At 41.5% G+C, this 10,393-nt stretch overlaps 1 protein-coding gene across 2 annotated transcripts in view; it reads right to left on the bottom strand.

Moving 5' to 3' along the window:
• Nucleotides 1–10,393, bottom strand: part of LOC135334430 (uncharacterized) — an 81,348-nt gene that overhangs the window by 47,462 nt on the left and 23,493 nt on the right. Inside the window, exons 8-22 of one of the 2 annotated variants that reach the window (XR_010394283.1) lie at nucleotides 10,133–10,275; nucleotides 9,677–10,006; nucleotides 8,913–9,436; nucleotides 8,627–8,823; nucleotides 8,165–8,367; nucleotides 7,846–8,077; nucleotides 7,503–7,616; nucleotides 7,159–7,404; nucleotides 6,024–6,295; nucleotides 5,865–5,964; nucleotides 5,603–5,758; nucleotides 4,905–5,021; nucleotides 4,621–4,742; nucleotides 4,412–4,537; nucleotides 4,226–4,339 (exon numbers count right to left, since the gene is read on the bottom strand). Coding sequence is in view for 1 of the 2 variants with exons in the window: in XM_064529589.1 (XP_064385659.1) it covers nucleotides 4,621–4,742; nucleotides 4,905–5,021; nucleotides 5,603–5,758; nucleotides 5,865–5,964; nucleotides 6,024–6,295; nucleotides 7,159–7,404; nucleotides 7,503–7,616; nucleotides 7,846–8,077; nucleotides 8,165–8,367; nucleotides 8,627–8,823; nucleotides 8,913–9,436; nucleotides 9,677–10,006; nucleotides 10,133–10,275 (2,756 nt within the window). In the remaining variant the exon portion in view is untranslated. Of the gene's footprint in view, nucleotides 1–4,225; nucleotides 4,340–4,411; nucleotides 4,538–4,620; nucleotides 4,743–4,904; nucleotides 5,022–5,602; nucleotides 5,759–5,864; nucleotides 5,965–6,023; nucleotides 6,296–7,158; nucleotides 7,405–7,502; nucleotides 7,617–7,845; nucleotides 8,078–8,164; nucleotides 8,368–8,626; nucleotides 8,824–8,912; nucleotides 9,437–9,676; nucleotides 10,007–10,132; nucleotides 10,276–10,393 lie in introns of those variants that run through there. The other variant, XM_064529589.1, reaches the window with a different exon arrangement.

Genomic DNA, 10,393 nt, shown 5'->3' with positions numbered 1-10,393 from the left:
ATTGTCACCAAAATGATGTTGTTGTTAAGCTATTAGCTATTATATAATAATAATAATAATAATAATAATAATAATAATTATTACTATTATAATTACTATTATAATTATTTAAGTAATGATCTTATAATTATATATATCTCATAGTCGAGATCCCCTTCCTTCTCCTCATCCTCAGACTCTAGTCCCATGGCTTGTTCTTCGAGGTCCTCGTGGGATACTGGCTTCAGGTCAAGGCTAGTGCCAACATTGGTGAAGTCTCCTCCATTCTTGGGTTAATTGTCCGATCGATGCTTCACACAACAAATGCAGGGAAAGAATAATACAATAGACGCTGTATAAACCACACTTACGTCACCACTCATTGGTCAACAGCTACAATACATAGAAAAATAACATACAGCCCCAGGCATGCACAGTTTTCAAGGTGTTTTTTCATTTGTTCGCAAGAAAGTAAGCAAAGAGAAAGGAGCCATATACTGACAGTATTAAGACTCTAAAGCGTGGCAGAAACACGGAAGCTGCATGCTCTCCAACAATTAAGACAGCTAAGCCTCCATGGGTCCATGCATGGGCATGGTTTAGATTAAGAAGAGCTTTCAACTCCAGTATAAGGGACGTCTAATCGCCAACTTGAAATTCCCTCGGAGTAACCACAGTAGCGGAGAATATTATGGGTACATAATTATGATTATCCTCCTCTTATAGGTGTGGTATATCCTATACTTATAGCGTTAAAATACCAAGTTTGATACGCCCTTGATAAAAATGAGAAGGCACATGTTTTACTGAATTATTTTAATACACTGGAGGAATGGGGAAGATCAGCGACAAAAGACTATAGTTAGCGAAAAGAGTGACACCTCTTCCTTACAACAAGACCATCAGTTGGATAAGATGCAGGCATATAGCTTTTCTCTCTAAGATCTACAATCATGGCTATATCAATAGATCCTCTATCACACAAGTCACATTCCGGCCATTATGTGGAAAAGGGGACGAGTTTCACTAGGTTATTGGATGTGGCTGGATTGGAATGGGGGAAAAGGAAGCTAAAATTGAGGTCAGTGGGTGACAGCTTGTTGCAAAAATCTGCACGTGGATCGGACGAGGTAGCAAATACTGAAATTTTTGCGAGAATGATTCGGCAGGTCAGGTTTTACCAATTAGTATCGTGTAGGTATCGATCGCAATACTCCCCCTGAACACTAATTAATTTGTGCTGAACACTAATTGGCTATTTTTAGCATATTTATGTTTGACTTCCTTCTGCATGCATGTCTATACAAAAACAGTTACTCTTGAGGGAATTGTACTACAAATCACTACATGCATGCAATTATGTACTTGTGTTCTATTCTACATAGCTTTGCCAGATACAAATCACTAGACTTTGAGTATCTGCATTTTTTCTGAGGATCTCCTCTGCTGAATTGAATCCCACATGCAAGACTGTAACTGCTGATATGCATGTGGAGGGATCATCCGATGCATAAAAGCATGCAAACTGAGGGATAATTAGCATTAGCGCGGTAACTAAAATTATAATAGGGTTGCCAATGGGTTGAACAACAAAAAAAACCCAACCTCACCCAAGACACAAGATAATTAGCTGTTGCCCTTATCATTTGTGACATTAGTGGGAATTGAACATTGCATGAATAAATGTAACAGCAAAACTAACTTGTCGTTCTTCCTCTCATGTCATGCTTGTCGGCCTAGCTAGAAACAACTCGGCCTGGAATCGAGGCTAACTCCAACCATGCCAATATCAACCATAAAATAACCAACTCCAACCCATCTTGTTTACGTCATTTTTGATGTTTGAGCAGCTTTGCGAACCCTATTTTCCGCATTTTTTCACTAATGTTTTTGCACTTGTGTATAATTATAATTATAAACAATAATTATTAGGACAGGCAAAGTGTTATTTCTCATCACTGAGCCCCGGCGGCTCACTTCTAGCCTTCCCCCTAAAAAATCAGTAGTCTTGCCCTAGCCCCCCCCCCATTGACAATTAAGAATTTTGTTTTGCAAGGTTAGACACAAGCCCCACCCACAAAATAGAGGTATGTAAAGATCGTTAACTAAACATGTAGCATTCAGTGGGTAAATTATGATCAATTATAATAATTGTGCTGAAATTGTGATTCCCTCATAATTATGTTCCTGGCAGAAATCATACAACTTGTTCACCTTTACCTGTTATCAGGAGTGTGTCTTCATATACACTCCTGCTGTTATGAATGAAGGAACTATATATAGAAGCAGGGTAGGGCGTGTCAAGCAATTATCTGGAATTTGTTCTGCTGCATTATACCAAGCACGTGAAAAATGCTGCAATCTGATAGGGTGCCACTATAGTGGCGCCAGAACAAATCCTAGATAGGTTTGCAACCCGACCTCCCGTTAGGGACAGTCAGGCCACGCCCAACTAGGTGAGAACAAGGAGTTCTGAAATACAAATCATAGGTATAAGTTCAGCAGCTAAGCTACTTATCTACTTTTAATAACTGTCACCAAAATTAATGTTGTTGTTAAGACTAGATTATGTAATGGTCTTATATCTCTCATAGTCGAGATCCCCTTCCTTCTGCTCAGACTCTAGTCCCACGGCTTGTTCTTCGAGGCCCTCGTGGGGTACTGGCTTCAGGTCAAGGCTAGTGCCAACATTGGTGAGGTCTCCTCCATTCTTGGATTGTCCTGATCGATGCTTCACACAACAACTGCAAGGGAATAGTATCATGCATGATGATCATGAGTGGTGTTGAACTAAAATTAATGTTGAACTAAATATCGTAGCTATTTAGTCTATCATCATTTTCTCACGAATGATTCTTATAATAATTATAGATCAGCATTTGAGGTTTCTTTTTTAACTGCTCATCTGATAAATACACGGAGGTACACAAATTAACGAGTATACAGCCTCACCATGTGATAGTAATCAGAAGAAGGACCAGTATTAGGACTAGTCCAAGACCACCTCCCACCGCTATACCAATGATCTGGTTGGTTGTCAGAATAGTGGTTGATTCCGTAGGCAGCTGTACACTAGCCACATTAAAGCCTAGGGCTGCGTACTCGTCACGGTGGTCCTATAGGGGAGGGGTTTAAATTATGACAAATACACCCATATACATAATTATTAAGTGACATATTCGTATGCATGACAAGGAATGACTCTTACCAGCACAGCCGTTGCCAAGACACTGCCGCTGAGGATGCCACCATCTAAACGAGCATACAAGCTGAAGCTGACTCTAGAATCTCCAGTACTAGTGATGTCAGCAATGTAGAGATTGTCAGCCGTGAGAGTGTTTCTCCTGAGCGGGGTAAGGATACATTGTAATCACCCACTTAATTAAGTGTACAGGCTTATAACCTCATTGTATATATATAGTGATGAATCAATCAATTCACCTTGTTCTTGCCTGAGGGTATGCTACCAGACATTCCTTGTCCTCACAGTAAGCATTGACTGCATCTGCTGTGGCTTCTCTGAAGCGCCTCTGATTCTCGGGAGTGAACTAGAGGGAAAGGAAAATAACTGTAGACACCATATTTATTGTATTAGTTGTAAATTATTACCGTGGAAGGAATGTATCCGTTGATCTCTACGACAACGGCATTAAGAATAGCGTCAGTAGGAATAGTATCAGTATCATCAGGTACAGTCGTCACAGTCGTCACTGGTGGTGCAGCAGTGGTGGTTAGCACATCCTCTGATATGTGTGTGTGTGCATGTGTGTGAGTGTGTGCGTGTGTAGTATCAGAGCTCTCACTGAATTCTTGCACTTATCATCTTGATTGCCACGATTTAAATGGAAAATTAATTTGAATCCACGTACTGACACTCAAACGTTTTGATATACATCATACAGTCAACTGCAAAGAACTTACCAGCTTCACACACTCCCTCCACTAGTAGTGTACCAGCCAGACACTCACAACTGTAGTTACCCACACTATTCACACAGAACATAGAGGGTTCACAAAGGTCAGTCGCAAATATGTCCAGAGCTGCCACCAAACACTCGTTGATATCTGTGAATGGAAAGAGATAAGAAGATAATTATTGAGTCATAATTACATCATTCATTATAAACTTTATAGCGTCAAAAACAGATCTACTATAATATTTGTATATTATACAGTTGTACAGAATATATACAGTGATAATTATATTATAACTGGTCAAAATTGTTATTGCACAACACACTCTCACCGGTACATCTCCCCCCAGGCAACAGCTGGTATCCCTCACGACACGAACATTCATAACCTCCCTCCAAGTCAATGCAGATCTGCTCACATGGATTCTCCTGACACTCATTGATATCTGTGAGAGGATACTTCAAAGGACCATCACACTATACTGTTCCCAAAGCACAGATTCAAATTAATAACGCACTTGTGCAGCCGATCCCATTGGACGCCAGATCGTAACCAGGGAAACAGCTACAGGTTTCCACTCCGGATAATCTCACACATGATTGGGCACAGCTGTTACTAGCATCACACATCGCTACCGGGTCAACTGTAGGAGATAGAATAGAGGGAAATAAAATCTCAAAGAGAATTTAAAGTAGTAGAGGAAGTTTATGATAGCAGTGATCGTACCTTGGCAGGTTCTGTTGTCAGTGCTGATGGTGTAACTTCATCACAGCTGCAATCAAACCCTCCAATCCAGTTGGTGCAGATCTGATGACAACCACCATTGAGCAATGAGCACTCGTCAATGTCTGAAGGAATATGCAAACGGGATAAAGAGTGTTTTCCATAGCAATCACGAACGATTTGGGTACAAGCAAATTTAAAGAGCTATACTTGTGTACAATTGGACATTGTTATAACTAAAGTTATCAATCATCAAAGGTCACTTTCGAAATAACTCATTCACTTACCTCTACATTGTGTTTGACTGACGAGCTCGTAACCAGGGTAACAGGCACACTCGAAGCTTCCTGGTTGGTTGACGCACAGTTGAGTACAGCCATTAGTACCGTTACATTCGTTGATATCTGGAAAATGATAGATTGTCAAATTATCATAGTAAGCCATAGGAACTATAATTATAGGCCTAAATCAGTTTTAAAGTTACTTTTACACAAAGTCTATAGAGATCCCGTACAAGAATGGATGCTCTCAAAGCTGACCATACATTGAACATACATACCGTATTTCCTAGCAGCATCTGCATGTAGAGGGGGTGTTTAAACAAGATGGGCGCTTATTCGAAACGGGTATTTATTGTTTTGTCTACTTTAAACTCTTGCTCATCAGCAGTTATTATGCTCTCTTTGGCTGCTGCCACAGCTCTCAGCTTCAATTGTAAGTTGTAGGAGTGGTGTTTCTCCCTCTGTGTCCTCTTTGCCATCATAAACAGTATCTATTTATTCTATGCTGCCATTATTTCAGCTGGTTCCACGAGCTAATTCAGCTCCACCCACAGTGCCATGCCCCATACATGGGCGATTATTTAAGAGGAGAGTTTATTGACAAAGACAGCTTTTACAATGGGCGTTTAAATGAGATGGGCGTTTAATCAAGAAGGGCGTTTAAATACAGCATACGAAATCCTGGGGGGGTGTGAATAGCTTACCGGCGCACTTCGACCCGTCTCCAAGATACCCTGGAGGGCATGGACCACACATGGCCCCCACTCCTGGAGCAGGGACGTCCACACAATCCACACCCATGAAACAGTCAAAGTTGGCACAGCCATCAACGTCAGCGTCACAGAAGTCACCCTCCCAACCTGAAGCAGTGTACCACATGCATACAATAGTATTGACTGGGCTTACTATTGAATAGTGTATTTTTGTGTGCAATGAATTGCTCCAATTCTATACGTTACATCATACCTTGAGGGCATATACAGTTGGAAACGACAGTACTGGCACTCTGGTCCACCACTCCCTCCAGTGTGCAGTTGCCATTATTCTCACAAGCACAGATCACAACCTATTGGGAAATTCAAAACAAATGAAACCTTACTATAGCCATTACTCAACCCATCAAACCTGCACTTCCAGAGTTGACCCAGCATCCAGCTCATCAGTGGCCAAAAACACGAGAGAAACATCGGCAATTGCATTAAGTTCCAACCTGAAGGCGTACTCCACCGTATAGTTGCCCTTAGGGGTAGGCAGTAAAGTGGCCCCAGCTGGCAGTCCATCCACCAGTGTAACATTGATATTGCCTTTGTCATCAGTCACATTGAACACCAGTACAGCCTCTTCCCCCAGCGTAGCATAGAGACTGTCAGGACCATAGATGAGGGGAGGGAAGTTGGCTGTATAGAAAGTTATACGTTGGTTGTTAGCAGTAGTAAGTAGTTTAAAGGTTTTAGACACTATTTGAGAAGATCATATATCTACATGGGAAGTACATAGGAAAAATGCCTCAGAGCAGGTATACTATACAAGGGCGGCGTAGCCAGGATTTTAAAGAAAGGGGTAAGGGCGCGAAGCGCCGACATTTGGTTGACCGGAAGCCACACCTCTTCTTAATGACATCATCATTAACTTATCTGCCAAGTAGGGCGTGGCTGAACTTTTATTTGCATAGAGAAGCTGGCCACGATCACAAAAGAGAACTAGTTCATAGATTTAAACCAGAATAGCTCACAGTTTAGAGACTGGATCGTTTTCCTTGCTATACTAGCTAGCTAACAGCCTAACTGCAGCAAGATCTGGAAGAGAAGGGGTGCTCAGCTGGACAATCAGATACATTTCTCTATGATTTGTATACTTGACTCAGGCTGGTTGGGGGTGCTCGAGCACCCCTAGCACCCCCCCTGGCTACGCCCCTGACTAGTATTCCGTAATTATATTGTAGTCAAGCATCGAGCTAGGGCAAGGTTTGGGCATGCGCACTAGTATCTAAATGAGTGTTTTGTATGTGTCCATGTGATTTATAGAAAGCCTCAGCCACTTATAGTACCTCTCGCTATACGCTCGGGATACTAAATCAGTACTTTTGGGCTTCTAATCTAGAGAACTTCCTACACTATTATATAGTCATGTCTGCATGCGTGGCTACCACATCAGAGGAGGTACGACAGGCGCGGTGCAGCTCAGGCAATTAACAATAATTATCCGCCCAACCACATATGTACATCTATATTACCTCATTATTAACGTAATTTTAACGTACATGCTAGCTTTTCATCTTCATCAATTATGGAAATCATCGTCATGGTTTCAAGGCCGATATTGATGTCCCCTGTTTCTATGGAGTCAAAAATGCACTCGACATTGTCTCCACACATTTTAAGCACTTCTGCTGACGCATTGGCTACCGCTTCATCCAGGTAGGGTGGATCGTGGTCAAGGACAGCAAAGTCTGCAGCAGTCAAGCCCTCAATGTAAGTGAAGAGAGACTCCAAAGCATCCACTTGCCCTGTGATCACAACAGTCAATAATATAACAAAATACACATGCACATACACTATGGATCGCGAGGCAGTAGCTAATTAATTATACTCAGATATAGCTCACATGACAGTCCCACTTGATGAAGTATCCGAAAGGAAAATTCACTAATAGGCACCATAGTTCCGTTTCGGAATACGACATCATCAGTGACATTACCGTTGTAGTTCCCAACCATTCCTGCAACAAACTGCCAATGAATATATTAACCTCACTGTATATCCTAATACGAACAACTTACACCTTAAAATCACCATTTATATGCACTGTTTAACACAATAATTATAATTTTATACACTGTTCACATACAACTGTATATCCAACTTACACCTTACAAAATCACCCTTTATTTATACACTGTAACCTAATTTATGCAACGTCTGACCATCAAGGTATGAATGTTATGTACCTCTAGTTAGTCCACGGAAGGCATCAGGGATGATGACTGTGAAAGTGAGCATGCTCGAAAGATTCACCATTAATCCCATTCCATTCGGGAACGTAGCCAGAATGGAATTGGAGTTGCTTCGAGACACTGAATAGAAATCAGTGGATATAGAAGAGCTGACGTTGACCAGTTGGTCAGTCACATCTTCTCCACTGATTAGGATCTCAAGCTGTCTAGTTGCATTCAGGCGTATCTGTTGGAGGGAATAGCCATTGTGAAATAGATATAGGACAAGTATAAAATGCTACAAGCACATTAATATTCAATTCCTCTTACATACTTCAACAGGAGTGTCCCTGCTCATCGCAAAAGCGAAACCACCTAATTCAGTAGCCAGAGAATCTGTGATTGGTTGCATACGAGCTTGCACCCAGAACGTGGTGTCATCAGTCTCCAACTCCAGTAGAATGTACTCTCCCCAACCGTTGAATGTGAACTTAGCTCCATCAAGGTTGGTGAGATGAGGATCACCCGTACAGAAAGCTGTGTGTGTATGTGTGTGTGTGTGCATGTGTGTGTGTGAGCTAGGACAGAATGTGTGCATGTTCATAATGTCGAGCTAGGACTGTCCAATAGTAAGAAACTTGCTTATCAATAGTGTAGTAATATTTTGTGTACACATATTGGGGCAAAAAGGTGTGACTTAACAGTTAGTTGGCTCGGCTTAGTGGATGAAATGATAGAAAGTCTATATGCATGATTCCCTCCTCCATATTTTTCTAAGAAATTTCTCTATACTCACTTCTTCTTGGTGGGGTATAAGTGGCACAGGTCACTGGAGGTCGTCTAGTCCTGTACAATGTGTCAGCTTCACCTCCTATGCTGCATTTGCGACGCAAGTTGTAATCATTATCAAGAAACTCTCTTGGGAAGAAGCTAGGACTGTACGCCACCACTCCACTGACACCACCAACATTGTTGAGAGCTCCACTGCTTTGTCTGCATGTATTTAAAAGAGTCATAATTCAATAAATTACCTATGAGTATAGTATGAATAAAAGGCTCAGAAAAGTCACCCTCGATCTTACCCATAGCAACAGAGAATAGTGTTTGTATGGTTGAAGCTTGGAGTCACACAGAATTGCTCAGCATATACAAGGTCCAATGTCAAGTCAAACATGTTGATAAAACGAAAGGCAAAATCCCTTGATGCTTGAGCTGAGTTGCAAGGGCATCCATCCTTTAGTGTGGTTCCATTGATTATGTCACTATACAAGGTATCGTTGTTGATAGAGCTGGTACATTCTGCACGTGCCAATTGCGTGGTATCTCTAGACTGACCGACAAAATACACCTCATTATGATAACGTGATCCTCTAGCAAGGCTGGAACATGCAATCATCTCGCTTATGGGAAGATTTGAAAGACGATGATCGTGGAAGGAAGACAATTCGTTGCTATCACTACCAAAAAACGAGGCTGGATTGATGTTGTAGCCGATGGTAGAATAGTCACCATCCTGCGACTCACCCCATTGCAGATCATCACAGTTATACGTGTAGACAGCAAAGGTTACCACACCATCAGTTATGATAATGGCTTCAAACGAATTCTGGATAAGCAAAAATAATAATGTTTCAACTGATTACTATTCATAAGCAATAAAAGGTAATCTTTGTTAATAATTGCTAGTACTTAACCTAGCTCTCAGTAGTGGAAACCTTCCATTTTACAGTGTGAATGCTCCAAACCATTCAGAACATTACAAATATCATTATTCAGAGGCTTAAACAATTTGTGCTATTTCAAATTCATTGGCACCCAAGTAATTGCACACACACACAGCACTCACTCTTCCCCTGTCTGTTGCAGTGTGAGGATACGGAGGAACGTCTCTCCAGGAGGCTACTAGCATCCAGGTGGGAACAAACTTGCCAAATTCTTTAGCATCGACATGATTTGAGATAAAAGATTTCACATACATAATATCTGGATCACCGGCAGCACTATTGTACACTCTGTATGTTACTTTAGAGGCGGGGTTTCGGCTATCGTGGTCGTTCCAGAATGGAGCGAGCAAATTTGATTGGCTGATCCTGATATCAGATGTAGGAAATCGTTCTTGTGCTGTGCCGAGAAAGAGAGGTGGAGTGCCAACAGTCAACATGCCATTCGTGCAGACCTGCAGGAAGAAAGCACAAACAGTAATACAGTCATGAAGACTATAATATTGAGCATGCATTCATTGCAAGAGCTAGTGTGTGCGTGGATCATGCATTTAAGAGCTATACCTATACCTTCAACTCACATGAGCGTATTGGTGAGCTGAGGCTCCAAAAGGAATGCCAGTGCTCGAGTAAATCCGCTGTGAACATCCATCATCACTATCAAACAATTCCACAGCATCATCAGGGAAGATGGGAGCAATAAAGTCGACACCCTCCACCAGAGCTGAAGAGAGAAATTGGATGAGCATTTAAACTTGGAGAGGCTCACTTTAAATTCATAAATGTGGGTCAAACGCTTCATACTATAGCAGTGCTAGTTCTATTACTGTTTGGAGATAGTG

This window comes from Halichondria panicea, chromosome 1, assembly GCF_963675165.1.
Source record: "Halichondria panicea chromosome 1, odHalPani1.1, whole genome shotgun sequence".
Lineage (NCBI taxonomy): Eukaryota > Metazoa > Porifera > Demospongiae > Suberitida > Halichondriidae > Halichondria > Halichondria panicea.
The sequence above is the reverse complement of the archived record's forward strand: the minus strand, read 5'-3'. Positions and strand labels throughout refer to the sequence as shown.